At 44.2% G+C, this 25,623-nt stretch overlaps 1 protein-coding gene across 2 annotated transcripts in view; it reads left to right on the forward strand.

Moving 5' to 3' along the window:
- LOC128310200 (dual specificity protein phosphatase Mpk3) overlaps window positions 1-22,691 on the forward strand; it is a 28,092-nt gene extending 5,401 nt beyond the window's left edge. The window contains exons 2-6 of one of the 2 annotated variants that reach the window (XM_053046784.1): window positions 17,869-17,977; window positions 21,082-21,277; window positions 21,353-21,494; window positions 21,563-21,786; window positions 22,078-22,691. In XM_053046784.1, the coding sequence (XP_052902744.1) occupies window positions 17,869-17,977; window positions 21,082-21,277; window positions 21,353-21,494; window positions 21,563-21,786; window positions 22,078-22,218 (812 nt within the window). In that variant the 3' untranslated portion in view covers window positions 22,219-22,691. Of the gene's footprint in view, window positions 1-17,868; window positions 17,978-21,081; window positions 21,278-21,352; window positions 21,495-21,562 lie in introns of both variants that reach the window. The other variant, XM_053046783.1, reaches the window with a different exon arrangement.
- The last annotated feature ends 2,932 nt before the right edge of the window (window positions 22,692-25,623 follow it).

The following is a 25,623-nucleotide window of genomic DNA, read 5'->3' on the forward strand; positions in this document are numbered from 1 at the left end:
GAACGATATTTTTTTGCATTTTAATATTAATTTTAAAACAAAACGTGACAATAATTAATTTGATTAATTAATATCTAAGACCATTCTGTATGAATTTTTGAGTCTTTGTGACTCTTCCCAGCCTGTAACTTCGGAACTGCGAGTCTCGTGAATTTCAGGCCCTTTTTTCACACTTCCACAATGTATTACCCTCTTAAATTACGCTTTTGCCACGACAAGGTGATGATTAGTAGGTTAGATTCATACCGTGTGACATTAGTGTCATGTCACCAGCGGCCACGTATTCGAACCTGTACCGATGTCGATATAAAACCGTTTGCTAGGCCAGACCGATTGCGGAATGATGTGTTTTTTTTTCTATAACATTGCAACCCACACACATACCCGGCACAAACTTACCTGTGGTCCCGTTCGGTAGAAATCGGAGTACGCTGTAGTGTACCGTGACTGACCCGGCCAACCCACTACCAGCTCGTGTTGCTGCACACGAAACAAAAACGAATGAAAAATGAATAACGTGCCCGTGTATGCTAAACAGACGCTCTCAACCAGGCCATCGTAACTCGAAACCTTCCACGGTTTCCACCCCCTCCCCCCTGCTTGGGTGACTCCACCAGTCGTGGGCAGAAGTTAGTCTTCCCACTTCTCTTCGTTGCCCCGGGTGTCATTTGAAAATTCATTCGGACTTTGCCGTCCCAAACGTTACGTGCTGCGACCATATATACCCACCCCAGGAGTCGGGGCACTACACAACTCCATCTTCAAAAACTCCTTCGAAATGGTCACAATTTCCGCTCCGGCAGGGAGATATTACATGTCCACCACGCATGTGGGCCGCGCGTGTGTTTGGACAACCCACCCGTGGGCCGCCGTTTCGGTCCGTGGCGGCCGGTTAGATGGTAATTCGATGGTTGGAAGGGCAATATTTCATTTACCTAAGCGGAGCGGTAGTTTCGATTCAATATCGTTTTTTTTTTCTCGATTGGATCATTTCCTCTGCGACAAGATTTGTTAAGTGACAATTCAGTAGCTGAAGTTGTTTTGTGTTGTAAATGAAGTGTCAAAAAGTCTCTTGAGAATTGGTTGAAAGTAAGCGGCGCGATTGGGAATTAAGAGGGTGTGCTGGGTCACACGCATACACCACGGCGAAAAAAAACGTCACGATGACAATCCACTTGTAATTTCTGTGACTTGAATTATCCTCATATTAAAGGGAGTGGCAATACTCACAAGAGCTTCTTTAGTGATTTGAATCCAGACCGGACGTGCTCTAGAGTATGATGCACTACCCGTTGTGGTTTAAGTCGAGATTACCGGCTATACCTCAATACCTTCTTGAAGATTTAATCAAACATTTAATTTTTTTAAATAAATTTATTTTAATTGATCATTGATCATCAAACCATTAATTATTTGAAAGATAATTGCACCACCGAGCCACTCCGGTTTAGACGCAGATATATAGCAGTTAAGACGTATCTTATTGGGGTTCAGACTGTTCCGATACTGATACTAAAATAGAAGGGTACTGTATGTCTTGTTTCAACTTAACTTTATCGTAGAATCATAATACAGCAGCAAGAACTTCCATCAAAGATCCCTGGATACTCGCAGAATATATTAATGTTGCCAGTTTCTATCGTAAGTAAACAGTCTCTTTAACCTTCAAACGTCAAAACGCATGAATAAAAAAGGTATCATATACTCCCTGGGTACAAATAACAGTCATGACACCAAGTCTACGTGTTAGATTCCATAAAAATGAGAGACAATTGCTACCTGAAATCAATTCATTCTAAAGAATTCCACTCGAGACTAATTGCTCTACAATAACTTTACGGATCTCACTCTCCGACAACAATGATAAGATTGTTTGCGTTCGTTCCAATCATGTCTCGTTAATTGTCTTACGGTTGCGCACCCATTCATTGTCCGGTGTCTTTCTAGTGCGGATTTCCGGATTGCGCAAAACCGTGTACTTCCGTTCGCGCAATATCGCAACAGACGCAAGCAGATTGTACTGATAGCGATGGTCGACACTGCTATCCAATGCATGTGCTGCTCCGATTTTGTTCAACACATTCTTTTTTCGTTCGTTTATCAAGACAGAACAGGAAGAGTTCGATATGGCGAAAGGGGTTGAAGTGATAGTGTCTTGTGGAGATTGTATATTGTGTGTCAATAACTGGAGAATGGCAGTAGATTAGTAGGTACTACTGGTACTAAATCTATGAAAGATCATCTTTACATCAGAAGTTCCATGCTAGACTTTGAAGAGTCTTTTAAAATGAGTAACAAGAAGCAGCAGTGACGTGTACGCGAACTTTAACGTACTTGATACCTTCAGCCGGTATCACTGGAGATGGTGACGGTGTAAATTTTGGGCGATAAAGTCGTACGTGTTGCAGACTCGCAGCAAGAAACCAAGCAACCAAGCCATGTTTGACGTCACACACACTCGATTGATTTGGACCGGACGCCGCCAACGTTGTGTGCCGTCTCTTATCGAATTGGATGTTGAGCGTTTGCTGCTGGGCCTTGCCCACAATCATCCAGCACGAAAGTCACTCCAAAACCTCACGGTGGTGAAGGTGACGTTTTGATTTTGTACCGTGATTGTGTACCACAGCCAAATCGGCCCAAACCATCTCTCCGTCATCCGCTCTCTCTCTATCTGGGAGCATTCTGGTGGAGGGGTATTATTTATAACTTCCTTATCACATGCGCGCTTCTGCCTGTCTCCGCGGATCTCTGTGAGTGAGTCAGGGTTTGGCTGACCTACGTTTTTCGGGGTTTGACAGGGGTTTGTTGTCTTTCTTCACCACACCCGTGCAATGGGGGTACGATGTTGGTTTAGAGTGAAAATAGAGATTTTCTAACTAATTAAGAGCCGGGAAGTAATAAATTTAAACGGTTTTAATGTCCCATTCGCAAACATCCGTTCGCATTGTTTTTGATGATGGCTGTGGTGCGATAGGAGTTACCTTTTTTTTATTTGTTTATTACTATTGTTTTATTGAAAAATGTCATATTTTGACAGCTGCATAAATCATGCACCATTCATCCGGCAGCATCACGTTCATCAATTGGTTCATTACATCTGTCAAATGTCATTGTGTGTTTTTTTTCTTTCATTACACCGCTGTCATCAATGACAGCCAGAAGATCAGAGTTGGTCGATTCTCTCGTACGAAATCGTTTGAAAATTGATTCGATTAGCGTGGGGGCACCTCGACCGTTTCTCACCCACCCCTCTCCTTCCCTCTTTTCGGCGGAGAAGCACTTGTTGCCGTTTATAGTGCGCACCCGTGCACACAGCTCGGCGTAGGTGAAAGATGACATTAGGTTCGAGAAACAATTTAAAAGCAGCCAAAACAACAACAAAAAAAAACCGCCTCAAAACGTGATTTCATCGGTTGTGAACATCAAAATGGTGCGATGATATTGAATGAATATCGTGTCAGCACGAACGGATGCAAGGAGAGAGTGGAAGAGCGGGTGCTTGTGTTTTGTGTGTTGGTGTGTGCGTGTTTTGGAATATGAATGAGAGTGCGAGGGAGATAAAAGGCACGCTTGACAGAAGCAGTGTGGGCAGCATAAAAAGCATGAATGAAATTCGACACACTGAAATACATCAGCGTCTCTCTCTCTCTCCCATTTGCCTCATTTATACGACCTTCCCTTCCCTCCTCTGACTCCATCTTGTCAACCTTCTACATCCCTTTGCAAGCCCTTTTAGCTCAGCTTGGTGTGGATTGTATGTTTTTTCCCCTCTCGCTCACTCTCTCCCTTCTGTATCGCTCTATTTCTTTTATTCGTTTGTTTGCTGTTCGTCACCTTGTTCGGTGGCAACATAAGCGCGGATTTTACCAACACATACTTTGATGAGGGATTTTTTTTTCTTCGATATGTTCTTTATACAACAAGATGCGCAAGCGCACCGTTCTCTTACGTGTGTGTGTGAGTGTAGATTGAAGTGTTTTTTTTCTCAATAGTTGGCCGCGTTCGCGTTCCGTTGCTATAGTAGCTTCCCTTATTTGCCTCCTTCCTCACATCCCTTTAACGTTCTCCAACATCATCATCATCATCTTCATCAGTGCTTATGGGTTGCGATGAGACGCGAACCCGTCATCGATGAATGGAAGAAGAATCCACCGGATGCAAGCGCGACAATCACCTTCGATAAACGGAAAACAACCCCTTCTCCGTCTCCATCTCTCTCTCTTCACTCCCAGCAATTCATCAGCCCATCCTGCTCTAACTTAGAATGGAAAATGTTTCTTTCACGGCACAAATCAAAACGCCGAGAATGAATTTTTATGCTAGTGGAAGTGTCGTTGTTGTTGCTGCTTGTTTTGTTTGTATTCTAACTATCATTTCTGGCGGTGTGTGTGTGTTGGTGGTGATTTGATTGTAGTTTATAGCGCACTATTTTGATGGTGTGTTGGTGAGATGCCAATAGAAAAAAAAGCTACACTGTCGGAATGTGTTTAACACGTTCCCGCAACACACGGTTGGATTTAAAATTCTATAAACTGACGCTTTCTGGGATTTAATTACACTTTACTGTTGTCTGCTGCTGTCTGCTTATAAGGGGTGTGATATTTTATCGTTGAATTTATTCATTCATTCATTTTTGCATTTCGAGACGCTTATAAACATCATTTTAGTATTGGGTTAAAAAGTTCATTCATCTTTTATGTTATGAATGGAAAATTGAATTTTAATCTTGATTTACGTTATGATTCAAAAATTCTTTTAGAAATAGTCATTCACAAACATGTTTCATGGCTTAGAAAAAAAAGCATTGCATCAGCAAAACAGATAAAAAAGCCGTAAATCATTAACAATATTGATTCATAATTCCAACGGTGGTTTATGAATAAAATTGTGTTTCCTAGACATTCATTCTGTTTCATTCGTCTGATTCATTCAACATTACTAATTGATGGAATATTGTATGAATCATTTGGACAACAATTGGAAATTGAATGTTGAGTAATAAATATAGTGAAATCGATTAGAGATTCATGCAACAATTATATAAAGCAGCAGATGTCTTAAAGGAGTCTCTAAAAAAAGAAACGGAACGTTATGTTTGCACATATTGTACAGCAAGAAAGTAATTTAAATAAAGTAAGCTAAGTTTAATTATTTCCTGATTCCCGATTCAGTCAGTGCAAACAGTGCGGGTGTCTGTCCTTGCACCGAAGCAATTACAATAAGATTTCACCATTTTCCACCATCGGCCACTTGATCATTCGACTTCTCGACACCCAATCGATCAGGCGATCGTGTACCGCGTGAGGCGAGAACAAACATCGATCGATGAAAGATGGAAACACAGACCCCCCCCCCTTCTCTTCTGCGACTCCTGTTCACCCCCCTCCCATCCCTTCAACATAAGAAGCGAGGGAGAGGATCGTGGGAGGATGATGATACCCAACTGGAGGTGAAAGTTAACACGCACACACATGTTCCCGGTTCGAATTTCCTCCCCTACAACCACCCATCCACCCACACCCACTCGACGGGGAAGGGTGTAGGCGAAAGGTTTTTCTTCCAAGGTCGGTCTTGCTCGCGCTGTGTGTGTGTGTGCTTTTGTCTCGCTTTTGCGCCAGCAGACGCAGCAACAAATCCAAAATCGACGCACACACTCGGTCTGTAGCGCATGTGTTTAGAACGGATCGTAAAAAAAAAACAAAAACCTAATGTGAGATTGTTTACAGAGCGAGAGGGGGAGAGTTTGGGGAAAAAAACCGGGAACCAATTTTCGTTTTCTTCAAAACATTTCTATTCCCCCCGTTTTTGGGGGCCAGAACGACGAGAGCCAGATTTGGGAGGCAACATGCGGCAAAGGTTGGGTCATCCGCCCGTAGTTCGGACGAAGAGTTCCGCCAGACCCTGAACGATTCCGCAGTTCGCTTCATTGGATTCATCCGGTCCTCCGGACTCAACGTTTCCGAACGACGAGTGTTTGACGGTTGGGTGTCATACGCCATCGCCAATGTGTGTGTGTATGTGGGTGAGTCGTTCCCATTTGTACAGCTTGTTTCAATTTCCTTTTCGTTTGCACTTTTCGTGTTTGATTAATTAATTTTGCCCGGCTCGTAAACCGGCCGGACAAATCATTCATTTGCAGCCAATGCAATGGGTATGGGGACTGTGTTCCAACCGAGAACAGAAGAAACGGGGCACACACGGTCCCACCAAACATTTTATTTCAACGATGATTTATAACGGTTTTTGTTAGTTTGTTTAAAAAAAAACACGCCCGATAAACAAAGTATCTCCAATGTTAAGGCCCTCGTGCAAGAAGGAAATTGACACCAAAACAACAAGAGAGAACAAAAAAATCAAAAAACATAGGGAGTAAAACACACACGCCCCATTCTTGCTGTGGCCGTGGTCGTTGCTGTTGTGAACACAACGATTCAATAAGAAAATCATATGGTTGCGTTTCCGCTGCGGCAGTTATTCCCACAGCGCTGCGACGGGCATCGTCATCATCTTTTCTTGGCCTTTCGATTGCTTTCCCTTTTTGCGCCGCTGCTTCCCGCTCGGCTCCGGTCCATCAACCACACGGCGAACGAACACAGCCCGAGTGAAAAGGCCATTCATATATTGTCAACGGAAACACAACACAAGCGACCTTTCCCCCTTCCGGCTGTCACCCGCCGCCTATCCTTGCGTCACCCGTTAATTCCCTTTCTGCTCTGTCTAATTTCCATCAACTTCCGGCTTGCTGTTGTTGTCCGCGCCCGAACCGAGGTCGTTTGGGAATTGGAAGAACCGGGCTGTCGCGTGTGTGTGTGTGTGTGCATGTATGTTGCAAACCGGAAACAATAGAAAGAAGATGTGACGTGTGATGCAGAAGAGGGAATTGGTGGAACTGAATAGAATGATCAGCTACATACAGTCGGTTCTTCCGTTCTGTTGATTGTTTGTTTCGTTATTTCCTTTTTCGCTTTATTTATTTGTTTATCCTGTTTGTATCGAACTTTTTTCCTTTTTTATGTGTTATATATTTTTTAAGTGATTTATTCAATTTGTTTTATTTGTAGTTTACTAATTTTTTATTGTTTTCTTCCTAAGTGTTATGTCGGTTTTCTTTATTTATGTGGTTTTCTTATGTGATGAAAATCATGTTGTTTTTTTATTACTTTACTGCTTTATTTATTCGGTTTCTTTCCAACGTACGTCGTGTTTTATGTGATATACCTTTTTGAACGATTTATTCTATTAGTTTCATCTTTAGTTTATTTTAATGTAGTAATATGTTTTTTGTTTTGTACTAAATTTGTTTCTTCTGTTTTTGTATTTGTTTTTACTGCTCATATTTTGCTATTTTTTCGTGTAAAATGTGGTAATTTTCATGTTTTGTTTCATAATGCTTTGTTAAAAGAACATTATTGCGGTTTTTTTATTTATTTCTTGATTTTCTTAATGATATATCTTAACTATTTTCATGGAATTGTCGTTCTTCTATTTTTAATTTCAATTAAGTGATATGAAGAATCCTTTCACGATTCCAGTTCCTTTTGCATTTTTTCCCCCATCACACATTACTTTTTACTGTATAATTATGTCTTGCAATCCAGGGAAATTGAAACCCAATGGCGTTATGCTCAGGTCCCGTTGACCTTATTTCCCAGAAGTCCTACCGCTGCTGTTTGACGATAGCGCAAACATGGCAAAAAAAAGGACTAAACATTTTTCATTTCTTTCGACTCCTCTTCCATTCACCGTGTGGATGTACGATTCGTTGTTTCGTTCAAAGGGAGAAAAATAGACAAAATATAGACATTCACCTTTTGGGGGGCGCAAACGTCCCAACTTGACGCGTGCTGAATTTGTTTGCTCTCGTTTTCCCACACCCGATCGGGGTTTTCCCTTCTGCCCTTCGCAATTCCCATTTCGAGTGAGTGGATTCATTTGGTTGAGACACAATAAAAGCGAAACAGCTTACGCGTTGCTGGAAACATTCGCTTCGTTTGCCATTTTCCATTCGGGTTCTATTTCGATTGCGTGGAATTTTCCATTTCCATCACCCACCGGATAGATTTCCTGGAAGATAAACTTGCAAAACGGAGCGGAGGGTTTTTTTTTCGGTAGCTTCTTCTCTTCATACGACATATGCGTTGGGGTGGCCATTTTGGAGCTTTCCAGCAAGTGTGTTCGCGTGTGTTTGTGTTTTTGTTTTTGCACTTCCTGGAAAGAAAGATGGTTCGGGTTGCCTTTTAAATGATGCAAAGCGAAGTGTTTTTTTTTTTTTTTTTTTTTTTTTTTCGTTTCGTTAGAACGGCCTGTCCGTATCGACTTATTTTCCCACGTAGCCGGATAGTCAGTCCTTGCTACGGGGGATTGGTCCGGATGGGATTTTGGTCCGGTCCGTTCGTGTGAAGAACGGCTCCGCTACCATCATGCCACCGGGCCGCTCCGCAAAGCAAAGCGAAGTGTTACTACTTTTCTTTCACGTCCAATGCTAATATTAAAAAGCAATCAATTAAGAGTTGGAATCCAAGCAGTTCAAAGCGCCCAAAATGGAATTCTTTTTAAGCAACTCAATCAATTAGAGTAGATCTTAAGTTTAATGGAGGTAGGTTCTAGTTTAATTTACGATTTCATTAGCGTATGTAAGTCGAATATATTTACTACTCTGATAATTGTATAGCTAGGAGTTACTAGAAAAAAAATCTATCGTAAAAATCTGGAAAATCCTTTATTCTTGAAGTTTTTTTTTGTTAATTTCTCGATACCCGGGTATGCTTTTTTTCTGTTTCTTCAACAACCAGTAGATATTCGAATACGTAATACCATTTTAACCTACTTTTTTCAATTCAAAACAAAATGCAAGACACAAAGAGAGCAAAAGACAGAGAGGGAACAGAAGCAGGGGCGTAGGGTTGCGTTGGTTTTAATGCTTCGCAATGGAAAAGTCAGCCCACTTTTTAAAAAGAAACACCCGCGCCCTCGAATGTGCACACGAGACACAATCGATCATACGGCCGGGGCGCTACCTACACCTAGACGAAAGACGTAACACCAACGCAACATGGGGGTTGCCCTATTCCGTTTGTCTACCGAATTTGCCGCTATGTCGATGATATGAATCATCCCACATACGATTTCGATAGCTACGCAAATGAAAGTTCTGCCGTCACGATCGAATAATTACAAGCTCGAATATAATGTTTATTATTTCTTCAGTGTTTGAAATGATTAAGAAAAAATTAGCTACAAATTAAAGATTTTTAAGTGCTAAAATGTTTCGATGAAATATGTAGCTCAACGCGCCCTCCTTTCTCTTTTTCCGCCCTTGAGTTTGCACTTGAAAAATTAAAAACATTTTGTCATGCGGATTGCATACTTGCGGGCGGTTTGCGTAGGTAAGCGACCGAGCTAATTATAAGCGTTTTGCACTCTCCCATTCGCTGTCGCTTTTCCCCCGTTGGAATTGGAGCTCTCATTCATAAAAGCGGTACTCTCGGAACTCATTTCTCGCACTGCGAAAAGCACACATCAGGAGGGGGGTTCTCGCTTTTCGCCAGACGGACCCGGGGAGCTTGCTAATAAAATTTCGCTTTAACGCTTTGTGTGAAGAGAAAAAATATAGCGCCATCCTTCTCCAGCGGGTTTATCTCCGTGTTACGGAGCGGGATTTGCTCGTGGAAAAAAGGGATGCGCAGGTACGTGTGTATGCGAGGACCAGTCGTGTCTGTGCTTTCGCTTTCCCTTGTTTTACGTGGTGAGGTCCTCCTCGGTGGGAAGAATAAATGCGTGGGCGCGCACAATGAAGTTGGATGGAAAACTACCGAAAAATCAATGATCACCATCATGATGATGATGGCAAATGATGAGCAAAAGCACACCGCAAAAAAAAAATCTAACTTTTTTTCGCTTCTTTCCCCCACTCCACTCCACGTGTGTTCTGGTGGAGGCGCCCAGTAGGTTGTCCTTTCGGTTGGGGGGGACTTTTTTGCGAGCTTTGCAACCGACTGGGCTGCGTTTGCTGGTGTTGGTAGCAGCTTTTGCGTGGGCTGCCATTCGTCGGTTTTGGTTGAAAAGCGTGGGCGTCCGTAACAGCCAGCTCACTTAGCACCGGTTTCGTTTCATTCGGCCGCTTCTCTCCACCACTCTCTTGCTTTGCGGTCTCGTCGCGTCGGTGTACTACGGTTTTGCTGCTGGTTTTGGTAACTGTATATCCTTGATCGTTGAACTATATGTATACAGACCAAAAAAAACACACACACAGAGGGAAGCATTATCCTCGCACAGGTCGAGGGCGGTTTTTTGTGGAGGCGTATTCGCAGAAAATAAAAACAGACCAACCGTCCCTCGCAATCTGTCCAACGCATCTCAAAAACCTTGCCAACCTTGCTGTTAGGGAGCAGCTAGTAGGAGGCAAAAGTGCCAGGTCCAAAACTGCACGTGTGCGTGGGCGTCGTTGAGACTTTACCGAAGGTAGGCACCGACCGGGCGGCTTTTCCTTTTGGACTAAAAAATCACAAAACAAAATCGTGCTGGCGTCAACACAGCTACACACGGGGACCGACTTAGAATGTTGTTCGGGCCGACTTCTCACACTATTTAAAGCCCTGCGTCTGCTGGTGCTGTGGTGTGCCTTTTTATTAGAGATTTTCTTCGCCCAGGAATTGGCAACAAGAAATTGCTGCCCACCAGAATTGCTTGAAACCTTGCAAAGCCCTCAGGCAACGGACAATACAGTGCTGATTTCAATTTGCACGTAGGAGGAAGACGTTCCGTTTTGCCGACGGTTTGGGTTGGCAGTACGTTGATAGCAGTGTGATACCAAAGCGTGCCCCAGTGTCTACAAAAATCTGTCCCCCCTGTGCACACTGTTGGATTTAAATTGTTTTGAGCTTGTTGTTGGTCGACGTGGGTAGCAAACAGTCGAATTCGGTCATATTGTGCTTATCTCCCGACAAAAGCAAACATGCGTTGATTAAAAAACTGATTTGAAGCGGGCGCCTGGTACCTCACAATACGCAACTGGCTGCGTACGTGATTCCATTCGGCATAACTCGCCCCACAAAAAAGGATCGTTGATTAATTGATGTAATTAAGGATTTTTTGGCGTAAATATTTGCTGTATTTAAAATATTGCGCAATAGTGGTACGTTTTGGTACTTTGATTCAAGAATAATATTTCCAGCCCAATTCTTCTTACCGAACGGCCAAAAATAATCCCCCATCAAATTTAGCATCGATACTGGGAAAAGCTTGCCGCGTGTGTTAAATGTTTATTCGTTCGCAGGTAGAAGCTTTCGCGCTGACGTCACCGACGTATGACGTAATGCCCAGCAAAGCTTCGCATGAACTCCGTTTCAAATTTATCATGACGCGCTACCGTCACGGCACGTTCCGCGTTCTGGAAAGCTGTGCACGCTTTGAAGACACGTTTGTCCGACGAATCTTTGCTCTTGGGGTTCCGGGGCAAGAATGGGCACTACTAAAAAGGTGGTGGAAAAACTGTACAAAAATGCGAGCGTTTAATGCGGTCCTCCGGCCGTTTGTTGGCTGTTTGCAATGAAACTGCTTTAGTAGACGTACGGGGTTTGATTGCTTTGTTTGCTTCACCGGTGCAAAATGACGTCGGTGGTAGTAGTAGCAGGCAGGCAGCACCAACAGTGCGCGTACAGCAAATAAAAACCTGATTGTCTTCGTTACGGTTGGGTTGCGTCGGAACGCTATTTCCGGCGATCGGTTGATGGTTTCCGACTGTCCGACTGTTTCACATGCTTTGAGAAGGTTTTTACCGTGAAGTTCACTTAGGTCCACCGAGCAGAGAATGATTACTTTGCCCTTTTGCATTGGCCGGCTCTTTAATCAAACGAAGTTCAGCTCAACTGCGATGCGATATTTCACGCTTTCCAACTTCATTTGTCACCTTCGCATGCGTGTCCACGTGCTAGCGCGTGCTTGTGAGACATTAGGTTCAATCCGAGTGGGATATCGTGCGTTCCCAGTGTGCGTTCCGTCTCGACTGTTTGTTGCCATGTGGCAAACGGGCATTAAAGGTGCTGCTGTGTCTACGCGGCATTGCCACGCCGCAAATCGATAGCTTTTCTTTGTTTTTGCTGGTCTGATAAACGATTTTTTGAATATTTAACCAACATACATTTAATAAAAGTACGCAACCAGAACGATCGATAATAATAAGACATCGAATAACAGCAGCTCATTCATCTCTTTAGTGTCTTTTATTATTTAACTATATTTTTATACATGAATTTAACCCTCTAACCTTTCATTCATACGCTTTTTCGACACACAACACACATCGTTAAAAGTTTTTGCAACTTCTCTCCTACGGTGCGCATGTATTTAACGTCTTTTTTTGCTGCTCACTGGCGTGGCGTAATCTTTATTCCTTTTACCTCACCAAAAACGGATGGGGGGGGGGGGGGTGCCACCCTTGCCTGTTCGCCTGTGGCCACCCCTTACTCCTTCGGGTGTGTATGTGTGTGCGCACCGTTTTTTGGCCGAGCAGAAATCGATCCACAGCAATTTTCTGAATGAATCCCACGCGCGCGTCCCCCGATGTGGGGCATGCGCAGTTGTCGCCACTGCCCGAGCGGAACTTGTGTAAGGGCGTTTTTTGCCACCTCCTGCCATCTCCCCCACCCATCAACCCCCTTTCTATTGCGGGGGTTTGCGGAGAAAGGTATCGTAAAAATTATCTTTTTTTCAATGAACCATGTGGGGCACGAAATGGGGGGAGAGGACTCGCGATCGATGAGTGGCACTTGTCTAATGGAAACCCGGCGAATAGGTTGGCTGCTTGTTTAATGATGGATATATTGGAGCAATATTGGGGGGTGGGTGGGTTTTCTTTTGGAGGTGATCATGACAAGTTTTTGTAGGGGGGAGGATACCCTTCCCATGCACGTGATTGATTGTAAATGTATTATCGATCGCTTCTCCTGACGGCGCAAACTTCACTCGGCAAAATTATGCACAACGCGGGGTGCAAAAAGGTTTTCTTGACTGACTGCAGGTTGTGGTCCGGGGCCATGCCATTTTAGATCAACGACCACCGGTGGTGACACCCCATTAGCCTTCACCCACCAACAACACACATGCACCCATGATGAGGCAAAGAATCTCGCTTTTATGGCAACCTGATCGCGTGGGTTTACAGAGGCGACACGATATCATCCGGTTTTTTTTACGAGAATGAGCAAACGAACGGTGTAAAAACAACCACAGCAAAACAAAATATCTCCAAGAGTGTAAAGCACGCACCACCACCACCGGCACGGACACGGTCGAAGAAGAAATGGAGCAATAAAGAGCTTATGAATGAAACTACACCCACGCCAACCACAGCACGCCGGGCAAGTGGTGCTCGGCCCAAAACTCCAACGGTGTCTCTGCAGCTGTCTGGTGTAGTGTCTCTCTCTCGCCGCCTTCGTCTCGTCCGTTTGCTTGCCTGGTTGTAATTTGCACAGCGCGAAGGCAAAAGACACGTACCGCACTCGCTTGCGTTACGTGGCGTTGTCTTGGGCGGGGGTTTTAGTTGATAAGTCCTCCGGGGCCAAACAATTCCAACCGGTTCGCAATGGGAGGCGAATTTGCCAGCGTAAATATTAGCTTTTCTTCTCCGGAGCTGGCGCTCGCGGGTACGGCAAACACAACACTAGATTCTCCAGTATGATGCTGGCAAGAAAGTACTTAATACTCTGGTGGAATATTTAGTTCATGTGCTTAAGTTTACCCACAAAAAAAGGCTATCAAATCGGGATATTTTGGATGGTTGTTTGTGTACAAGTAACAAAGTTGGACCTTAACTGTGTTAAATTGAATATTTTTAGGTAAAATTATAAAGTTTCGTCCTTCTACGGGCTTTTATAGCATAAAATTGAGTATGTGGAAAGCATTTTAAGTTGCCCCATTTAGGCATGACGTTCGACTATTTTTGTGAATTTATTTATTATGTGTCCTTGTGATCCTAAAAAGGAGGAAATATGCGTCAACTATCTGTACAGAATTCACTTTAACTTCGATAAGAATCGAAAAATTTCAACTTTCTCCCTTGAACTCGAAACCCCTGTAAAGTAAACAATCGCCTTAAATCATGTGAATAATTAAACAATAGTTCTTTATTATCCTTCGCTAAGTTCAAACATGATCAATCAGCTTGCAAATGGAACTGTTGGGTCGTGTGATGTTTTTTTTAATAATAAGTCACTTGCGATCTGTTCAAGATTTTGCAGGGTTTCCCGTTTTAAATGGTAAAATAAGTTGGAAATATATCTGGATGTGTTTCAAGTGAAGTATGAGAAGATCGACGTGAAATCATTCCATCTTTCATAAGCATTTCTCACATTAGACGATTTTGTTCCATAATCCATAAATCTATCTAATGATGCTCATATGCTTTGAAAAGCTAAAAATTTGCCCGAACAACTGTTGGAAGTAGCCGAGCCATACAGTTCTCCAAACTTTAGGATATTAATAATTAATCATAACATAACAATTAACTTAATTAGCATTCGGGTTTATAATGGGTTTCTTTTTAGGTAAATCCTCTGGGATCGCAACACTTTTGTGTCTGTTTGCATTTCGCAACAGTAATCTGCTTTGTGTAAATGCTTCCTACGTTTGACAGAGTGAAGGAACCCGAATATCCTGATTTGATGATCTGGTCCTCATGATTTTGTAGTTCCGTTCAGTTCTAATCAGTTCATAATTAGGCCAAGGCATTATGTGAATGAGTTAATCAATTTTCCTTTCACATTGTCTGCACTTGACGTTACGGTTGCCTGTGTGCCTGTGTCGGAAACTTTAGCAGTTTCAGCAGCGTGGGATGACAAAGGTTCATTTGTTAGATTTATGAGGAATGAACTAAATTGTGCCACTCACGTAATTAGCTAAGTTTTGTGGGCTTGTTCAATATGTGGGTTGAATTTATGAAAAAAAACATACCACAATGATGCCACGTGGTCAGTACGATTATTTTATAAATTAAGCGTTGATTTTATTCACTTGTGTAATTAATATACGTCTTTTGAGTTGCTTAAAGCCATGGCAGACATCTTAAATAGATTCATTCAATATCGACGAGTGACCTACTAGATTGGTTTTGTTTACATGACGTTCCTTACATCCCTCCCTCACTAGCGTTCCCGGTCTCTATTTTTCTGCTTAGTAAGAATTGCTACATTTATAAATAAAGCACAGCTTTCACACTGCGCACCGTATGCCGAGTGCAGCTAACTTTTCAATTAAAAAAGCCAATTAAAACCAACAAAGCTCTCCCTCCCGGGCAAAAGAGTTCGGTGCACACAAATAAAAAGCCACTGAGCTGAGCTGTGGAAAAGCTGTTCTGCTGCAGCATATTTTTAGCACAGGTGAGATCGGTAAATGGCCCATTCGCCCCCGGAAATGGAAAAAAACCGGTGCATATGTGTGCGCTTATATGTCATTCTTCACTTATCGTTGCCGTTTCGATTTCATTCATACCCATGCTCGGCTTATCTAAAATTGAAAGCTAAACATAGACGACGCATTGATAGAGAATAAATACCACACCGACAGACAGACAGCGACGCCGACTGTGCGGTGTTTGTGTCAGCAGACGGGTTGCGTCCACGTGGGCGTCCGACCGAACCGGGCAGAGGCGTCCTTTTTTCGTAGTGTCCTATTTCGATTTCTGCTAAAATTAGACATCTATCACAACACGCTGTTTGTGCCCAGTGGCGCTGAATCTCGTCAACTGCAGTCACAGGACCGTTCGGGTTGTGGTTTTCGACGATGTCGACCTGCCCAATGCAGGTGGGCGTCCGTTACATCCATGAAGCATTGTGAAGGAAAACACATTACCACCAACCCCCTCCCCCATTCCCGATTAGTGAGTACTGACCGCTTGAGAATAGCTCGCACAAACTGTGGAAGTGTGGAAGGGACAATGGAATATTTCGGTACGGAACCCAATCCACAAGCTTTCACCCCTCTGATACACTGATCCTAAAAATAAGTTTACTCAATGAATCTCTTCTGTATCTCCCATTCGTCCACCCCCACCCAGTCGAGGATTCCATCGCCTCAAAATCATAGATTGAATGTAATATCCCAACAATGGAGACGCTCACGCTTATGTACTCTTGGAACTCCAAGAACTCCCACGCTAGAATTCTGACTCGCCAGCATTCTGTTGCTTTTTTTTTGCTAAGCAGTGCAAGGTGTTCTGGACATCTGCCGTTGGTGGGTTGCTATATAAGGGCCACTGTATATCCCTTTCACCCAAGGACGTATGTACAACCTGCAACAACTCTTGTAAAACAGATGCTCTCGATACCTGAGCCCCAGAGAATAGCTCTTGGAGAGAGTGGAAGCAGAGCGATACAGCAATTGCAGCAGTGTCGTCCCGGGAGGAGAACATTCTGGCCCCGTCCAATCTCCCGACAACCCTTGGGCAATCCCTTGGTCTCATCGTTCCCTCTCGCTCGCCACATAGCTGGTTACCCTGGTTTACGTCACAAGTCGATGATTCATCGCCCATCGTGTTTGTGCCCTATGTACAATGTCTAGCGCGCTTCGCCTTGCGGACAATCGATATCGATCGGTGAACCAAAGGCTTTGTGATGCTAGAACGATAGCGTCAGAATAGTAAATTCTCTCGGATATGAAGAAGCCTTCCATCTCCAATAAATCCTCCACTGCTGCTTCCTTTACAGTGATTCCACAGCCTGCTTGTTATAAGGGGGGGCCACGTGTAATTCCAATGTGTCTGTGTGTGCTTTGATGCAAATGCTTTCAACGCCCACATGGGGCCGCAACAATCAAGCTCGCTTTTGGAGGTAGTTGAGCAGAGGGCGGTGGATCTAGGTTTAGTGTGCGGACGACAGACGACTTCCTGAGATATATATATTCTCAACAAAACCTCCACAACAAGGTGGAAGGTTCGCCCACGCGTGCTTTTAGCTCTCGGTTCGGTTTGCTTACTTTCCGTTTCTGTTTTGATCGTTAGCACACAAACACGTCCCCTACATGCTGTGCGCAAGGTGGTGGGTGTAATGCGTGTATGTGTGCGCGTGTAGGCGCCACTCGACGTTAGGTCGAGAGAGTTGTAAGAAATGGTCGGAAGCTTAGCCGGGAATTGCTGTGGCTGTGTGTTCGTGGGTATGTATATACGATCATTATCGGGTGCTTATGGGCAACTGGAACCAGTGGTTGGTTGGTGAGTAAACTTCCAACATTCCAATCCCCACTCCCCGCTGTTACTTCCCCTCACGCACATGGACACCGCCACCGCAAGGACGTCAATGTGCGAACGCTGGCAACGGAAAGATGAATGAACGAAGCCATGAATGAATTCGTCGGTGGACAGAATGGCGATTGCGACGAGGCGCACAATGCGAGATGCTAGAAAGGAGGGATGTTTTACGTGGGCGAGCTTATAACCGTGTCTCTGCCCGTAACGTACGCAGCCAAGTCAGCGTGGTATGGGCGCGCATACATGTGCGTTCTGCCGTTTTGTTTATATACCGCCGCGATTGAGTTGTAATTCCCGTTCCCATTCGCGTTCGGTTACAGCGCGTCATCCAACAAACCGCAAGGAATCAAAATCATGACAAAAAATACGAAAAAAAATATTCACCGGAAGTGTTGTTTGGATGTAATGATTGGGGAAGGAATGAGAATATGTAAACGACGGTGGACGGTTGAGAAGGGCGTCCGTCCAACGGACATTTGTGTGCATTACATTCTAGTGACTGTGCTGGCAAATATTCTCCCGAAGCGAAATGCAATAAACTAATGCTATTTCTTTCTCTTTTCTCTCTTTCTCGCTCTCTTTCTTTCTTTCGGAATTTGGAACACACGCGGGTGGCTGGTGTGTAGGTGGTTATGCAAACTTTCGTCAGTCATTTCCGGAGTGGTGCGAGGATGAAGTCATCAACGCTAACCTGCAGACGGGCTGTGCGGCAACGGAGCAACTGATGGGATTAAGGTAAATAATGGTGAATTTTAGGTAAATTTTTTTTCGTTTGTTTTCTTTTGGTTTTTGTTTTACCAGGGGTGTACACTCTCCCATTGCATGAACAGTCGCTAAGCAAAGCGTTTGGAGAAGTGTTTCGTTTAAATGGAGGACAATTATTTTATTAGTTTTAAGGTTTTATCCACTACCGTAGTGGCATATTAACTTCATTCACTTTAGACAATAACTGTGCTTTTTAAAGTTACGATTAGTGGAATGTCTAATGTTAAAAGTAATTAGGTGCAGAAATTAAAGTTTACTAAGTCATAAAACCAACGCAAACTAACCACACAAAAAAAACAAAAGAAAGCAGACCTCGCACAGTAGAAAAAGCTTCCCAAAGTACGTACGCAGCCTACTTTTATTCCCTGTCGTACGCAGCCTAATTTCGAACATGGATAAAAGGCCTAAACAAGCAGCAAAATCTCGCCCGCTTTCGAGAAAGAATCAAAGTAACATAAAACCAACGAGGGAGGATAAATTGTTTTTATACTATCCCTCTCCTTCTCGCCTTCTCTCTTTCTCTCTCTCTCTCTCTCTCCCTTGGATTTTTTGCTCCAAAATCTGACAGGGTTGTTACCTTCCTTCCTACAAAGTGATTAAATTTCTGCGAAGGTGGAAGCAAATAGCAGCAGTTGCACAATGCTGCCGTAAGAAAGGTTAGACCACCGGGTTTTGGCGGGGCGGTGCGAAAGAAAGTGATCCAGCGTTGTAGGCTGACAGGTTGAGAAGATATTTATATTACACCGCCACGCGCGCTACACCACGCTAAAGGACGCCAACTCAAAGCAAAAAAAAAAAAAGTTTGGTCCTTTTTTCCAATCTCGCCTCCCCCCTCATAAAATTCTTGTGCCTGTGTGTGTGCGTGGGTTGAGAGTGTGAGAGAGAATCGTGGAAATGAGCGTGGTAGAGGACTTTGGGGATGACAAAAGCGGAGGTAATACACCCCCAGAAACCCCAAACCCACGACAACTTCGTGATGGGGGGTTGGGGTGTTCATCGTCTACCATTTACAACCGCGCAGTTACATGAGTCTGTGTGTCTTTTCTCTCTCCCGCGCTCGTGCGCTTCGTTCGTCGCGCTCTGTCCGGCTCGGGATGGGAACTTCATTGAGCAGCAGCTTGGGTTACTACGATCCCGGTTGTTTCCAGCATTGCGCCTTCGCTTGCTGCTCGTCAATGGTTCCTTCGACCAGCGTGCGTCGAATCCCAGTCCGTCAGAGTACGTTCGGCCGGCTACCGCACCGGAAGGTTAATGACAGAACGGTTTCGCAACAACGTTACAGTCTGCGTGTGTGTCGTCGCGAATGTGTAGAACGTCCGGCCTCGAGAGGGACGTGCGGTGACTCGCGTGTTACGAATTCTTCTACGATGGCTTAGCAGTGTGGTGCGCTTTCGTAGTAACTGCAGATGAACCGTACGCACATATCATAGTTGTATGGAGATTGATATTTGGCATTAAGCATTGTGACAGATCGTTTCGGAGTGGAGTGGTTTGGCTGAACGACGAACGCATCACGTGTCGTGGAAGGTGAAGATGAGAATGTGTCTGGCAAGGAGGTGAGCAAATGTGCTGCTGTATGAACGCAACCCAACAAACAAAAAATCCATCCGTCATTTAACACAGTGTCTCGTTTGGTCCGTGTGTCATATCCCTGAAGTTAGTATCGCTTTATTTGCCGTGATGATACGATTGCCGGTCAAACAGTCGGTACCATAGCCAGTCTGAGGAATATACACGCGCTAAGCTACAGTTTTGGAACAAAACACATGAATCTGGCCCGTACGGTGGTGACGCTTGAAGATGGAGCTACAGCATCGGCAAACGCAGCAGCAAACCCGGCAGCAGCAACCGAATCAGCAATAACGGCGGCATGTTGTCTCAGGACGATCGAATCTCCCGAAGTAGTGCGCACAGGCAGTTTGTATAGCTTTCGCACCAGCCGAAGGTAATTTACTCCGGTGTAAAGAGAGTCGAGAAGAAGAAGAGACAGAAAGAGAAAATGTGTGTGACCAGCATTGGTAAAATAGTTCGGTAACATCAGTCCATCGTATGACACTCGGCGTTCCGGAGGAATTCATCTTCATAGGTTTTTTTATGAATAGCGTGCCAAACTGTACTGTATAAGCCGTAATTAGTGGTAAAAATGCTAATGATAGCCTGTCATTAGGTACCGCAAACTGTTTGTCCAGTACCACTGCGATAAAACAAACTACGTTTCTCAGTGTCTTCCATAGCCAAAGCCTACTTTTCTTTAGATCTGTACGGCAGTTAAAATGAATCTTTCCGCCTTAATGTATGCAATCCACTGATCAATCTTTAATGATAAACCGATCCAACTAGTTCCGTTGAATTAGTCTGATTCAAAATTACATAAAGAATGAAGGACACTGAATATCTTTTCCAAAGATGTTTAAATTCCCAAAGATTCATAAATCCCTAACAACGGTGCATTTAAATTAGAATTGTAATCAAATTTTAAACTAGATCAGTTGCTAGAAAAACAAATTTTTCACTGGGATTGCATATGAATAATTCGTTTCAAAAGATACTTCAGGTGCAAAATAATAGCCTAATGTATTTATTTTACAAATATTGCAAATCGCATCTCATCGATTTTTTTTTTTCATAATCCAAGTGTAAATTGTAATCGTTGTAAATAATGTTTGAGGACTATATGTTGTTATAAATTATCATTTAAGAATTCTAATAGAAACACGTTATATTTTTGTTACACAGCGATAGAAATCCTTTGAAATCTCCCTAGTTGCTTAAGGACGTTATTGTACGTAGGACGTTACTAAGGACGTCAATTTGGCAATCAATGTATTGCTGCTACACCGATTGCATACTGTCAGGCGAATAATGTCGTCAAAAGATGTGAACTGCGTCCTGAAGAGGTAGCAGAAGGGCAAACACATGTGTAGCAATGTAGAACGAGAATAAGGGAGAAATTATTTCGTTTACAATTCTTTCTGTTTACCAACGCAATACGCTTTGTTCTGAAACGATTTTACATAACGAGACTTACGCACTTAATTACTGATCACTTGTTTTCTCTTTCTCGTTACCAACAGATCACTCCGCATTTCGATCCCATTTTCGGACTCGGCGTGTAGCAGCAGCACCGAATCGTCCGATTGTGAAAGCAGCACCAACTACCTGTCGGAGTCAGCCGTTAGTGTCGAACCGGTCGAAATCCTGCCCGGGCTCTTCCTTGGCAATGCATCCCACAGCGAGGATTTGAAGTCGCTGAAAAAGTACAACATTAAAGTAAGGGCCACAACGAAACGGACGGTTGGGGGGATTGGTTCTGGTACTAATCTGGACAATTCTATCCCATTACAGTACATTCTGAACGTGACACCGGATTTGCCGAATGTGTTCGAAAGGGACGGCCAGATACGCTATCTGCAGATACCGATCACCGATCATTGGTCGCAGGCCGGTGACCTAGCGAACCATTTCCCGGATGCGATCAAGTTCATCGGTAAGTTTTGGAGGCTTTGTAACCTTGCCGCACTTCGACTAACCGTTTGTATTTTATTCCCATTTTAGATGAAGCCCGCACGAATGGGTGCGGTGTGCTGGTACACTGTCTGGCCGGTGTGTCCCGCTCGGTGACGGTGACGCTCGCCTACTTGATGTTTGCCCGCACCCTCTCGCTGAACGATGCGTTTCTGCTGGTCCGTTCGCGTAAACCGGACGTTTCGCCCAACTTCCACTTCATGCAGCAGCTGCACAGCTTCGAGCAGCAGTTGAACATCGACCCGACACAGTCGGCTTCCGCCAAACAGGCCCTCTACTCTGCGTCCTCTTCCTCCGCCGCCTCGTCCTGTTCATCGTCTTCCGTCGGCGCTGGAGTAGGGGGTGGTGGTACCTCCTCAAACGACGGTGGTGGTGGTGGAGGTGGACATTCCGTTTCTACCACCCCGTTCAGTGCCAGCTCGATTGGTTCGTCCGGTTCGGGTTCGGCCGGTATTGAACCGTCGTCACGTCACCACGCGCCACATCACCATCCGCTACAGCCGAAGCACGCGCTGCACCAGGTACATTCGCGCCATGCCGTCAAGTACAACTGTGCATGCGTGGAGGTGGAGTGCAAGTGTACGCAGGCGGCGATCGATCTGCTCGGCCCGTTCACGACCGGCATCTCGCCCGACTCCGGCATCGAGTTCGACCGGTGGACACCGAGCAGCAACACGCCGAAATGAGATACGGCCGGCGAGGGTGGGCGGTTCCAACTGCCGGACCACTTTCTCCTCCCCGGCCACGATCATGCTGCCGCCACCGAGGACAGCAACAATAGCGATGGCTAAAAGCGCACCGCGCCAGATTTAGGGGTTTTCGTTTACTCTGGGACATCGTTTTCCGCTTCACATTCTCCCGGCACAGCCACGGGTTTGTTTGGTTCGAACCTTGTTCGAAGGACTTTCAATGCCGCGCACCACACACACATAAATCTATATTCGAATCCATCCCTCGTTCTGTTGAAATCCCGTCTTCCACGTGCCGCGGAACGACTAAAACGCACAGCAAAACAAAAACAAAAACGAACCTTTGTTCGAAGGATTTGCATCGGCCGTAGCGGAATCAAACGATCGAGGGATCGAGGGAACTAGAAAAACACAACACACCAGTGTTGTGGTTTTGCAAACTCTAATATGTGTGGATGGTCACTTTAGTAATTTAGGCTTCGATGCTTTAGGATGCAGGACGGAACAGACAGATAAGCTGTTGAATGGGGGGGGGGGGGGGGGGGGGGGAGGAAATAGAATGAACGCTGAAAAAATCACACATCCATATACATATATACATATTAAGTGCAGAATAATATACATCCAATGGTATATAATATAGATATATTTATGTTAACACGTCGTTATACGTTAAAAGTACACACAACCCACAGCTGGGTAGCAGATAACGATTATTTCCCCTTTTCTGCCAGGTTAAGCGCCTGTGTAATGTGTGTATTTTCCGGGTGTGTTTACTGTAGAGCCACCTACCCCGGATAGCCTTCCCGTCTGTAGTTGTATGTACGTGTGTGTCTTGTTGTTTTAGAGACTGTCGGGCACCTGTTTGTTCGATGCGCACCCTCAGGAAGAAAATAAACTGTTCCCGGTACTGTTCCATTCCCGTTCCTTCCCTCAGCTCCAGCCAGCTTCCCTCGGTGTTTTAACGTTTTATCAAACTATTCACGAATGGATGGAACTCTCCTGTTTAAGGAAGACGCCGCACTGTGTAGAATGCGTTTCACACTTACATTGCCCCATGCGCAGCAGGATGAAACCGGTTAGGAAGGAAGGGAAAAGATACATTAATTACTGTTGTCGTTTGTCGATGGGTTTATTGGAGGTTAGGATTTTGAGGTTTGAGGAATGTGCGAGTTTCCCGGACCAGAAGAAGACCACACCGCCTGCTGTGGTGTGTCTGTTCCGCGTTTGTTTTGTATTTTGGCTGGAAACTCGTCTGAAGGCGCTTTGGTATTTTGAAGGTTAGGGTCTTTATGCTGAAGATGGAATTGGATTGGATTGGGTAGATTGAATTTAAAACGAGACACCCCGATGAAGGACGAAGCAAAGGACGAAAGCGCACAAAGTTAGGTTGGATGGGTCAGTGAAATGGTCAGAGATAGTCAGGACATTCCGCATTCCGATTTATATACACTTTTACGATCAACTTATCTCCTCCTCCGGGTGTCAACCAAGGTTGGCGGCTAACGGTGTCGTTTTTTTTTTTTTGAATTGCAAACATAACATAAAAAATGTTTTTCCCAAAGATTTCTCTGCTGCTGCTGGTGTGTGGCTGTATTTTAACATGGTTTAACCGTCTCCAATCCTCGAAATGCCTCTGCAGCAGCTCCACTGTAGGAGGAGAGTGTTCCACGAGCGGTTTGAGATTTTGGTGGGAAAACGAAGAAAAACTGTTTGAAAGTCAATGAAAAATGAAGAAGTTAAATTTTGCATTTAGTGCGGGCGGGATTAACAAAAACAGTCGATTTTTCAATAATTATCGTTCAATAGTGTGTGTGTGTGTGTCCGATTTATCCAAAAGCAGGTGTGGTGTCCCGTATCTGCAAAAGAGGAATAAAAACAACACAAAAGTTTATGATGAGACAAACGTTAGAAGACGATGCAGCGAAACAAAAGAAAAACAAAAAATAACATTAAACAACGACTGTGAAAATTGTGAGAACCGACCCTGTCAAATGGTTCACCGCGCGAGTGCTGCCAGTCACCGGTGCTTTCCGGTGCTGTGCAAACGGACAAAGTGTGTGAACTGCAAATGGCAAACCTCCTCTTATAAGAAAAGAAAACCAAACAAACTAAAACCAATCCAATTTAGCAAGTGCATTTGTCACCACACAGAGAGACAGCCACACACACACAGAGAGAGACAGAGACATACACGCAACAGTATAACAATGAACAAAGCGACAAACAAATTGATATTTACATGTCAACGTGCGGACGAACAAGGACAAAATGAAAAAAAGGCACAAATAGTTTGAAGCAAGGCGCATTAAAGCAGAAAGAAAACAGAAAGGGCCACAGTGTGTCGGGAAAGCGCATAGTAGGCGAGATTGCAGCAAGCGTGCAAATCACAGTTTAAAGCAAGAAGCAGAACAAACAAAGCCAAACAAAACAAGTAATAATAATAATACTATTAATAATAAAAAGAATATTAACACAACTCTTAAACACTGCTGTGTTGTGCATTTATTTATTTAATTGTGTGTTTATAAATGTGTGCATTTATTTAGTTAATTGCGATGGATTTCGATTGTTTTAAAAAAGTATGCAATCCGCATGCAATAATAGTGAGAACAGTTATTCTCATCTCATCCCTACTGCACTCACTATGGTGAAACGGCACTAGGTGAGAAATGGTAAATATGCTGACGGATACGCATCCCGCTGACGGATATGGACTGCCTAAAAACGAACCGTTTTGCGATTCTTGGTAACAGGAGAGCATCCAAACGAACAGGTAACATCAATTCCCCCACAGCGTGCATGTAGCAGTTCCGCTCTCGCGCGTTATCATTGAGCGTGAGAGCAGATCTTCTCACAGCGATCACAGCGGTGGTCACCATCGCATACAGATGAAGCGGAAAGTATTCCGCGTCTCACTCAAATTTTCCTCGATACGAAACTCCATACAAACCATTCGTTTTGAAATTCCTGACACCAAGAGAGCATGTTTCGGGCAGAGGTAGCGTTAATTCCCCTCCAGCGTGCACACAGCTCATCCGCTCTCGCGCCATATCATTGAGCGTAAGACCAGATCTTCTCTCTTCCAGATCACAGCGGTGATCACCATCGCGTTAATTCCCCTGCACCGTGCATATAGCTGTTTCGCTCTCGCGCGTTATCATTGAGCGTGAGAGCACATCTAGCTAATAGAGCGATGAGGGATTCTCATAATTCCGTGCATATTGCTCATCTGCTCTCGCATGTTGTCATCGTAACGTGATAGCCTTACCTTTTCGGATGATGGGCGTATTTATGTTTTTTTTTATGTTGCACCCCAAAAAACAAAAACAACTCGCGTCTGACGCGCTTTGTGTAGCTTTATGTTGAAATTTTCATTTTTATCTCAAATTATATATTTTT

Source organism: Anopheles moucheti, chromosome 2 (genome assembly GCF_943734755.1).
Source record: "Anopheles moucheti chromosome 2, idAnoMoucSN_F20_07, whole genome shotgun sequence".
Taxonomy (NCBI): Eukaryota; Metazoa; Arthropoda; class Insecta; order Diptera; family Culicidae; genus Anopheles; species Anopheles moucheti.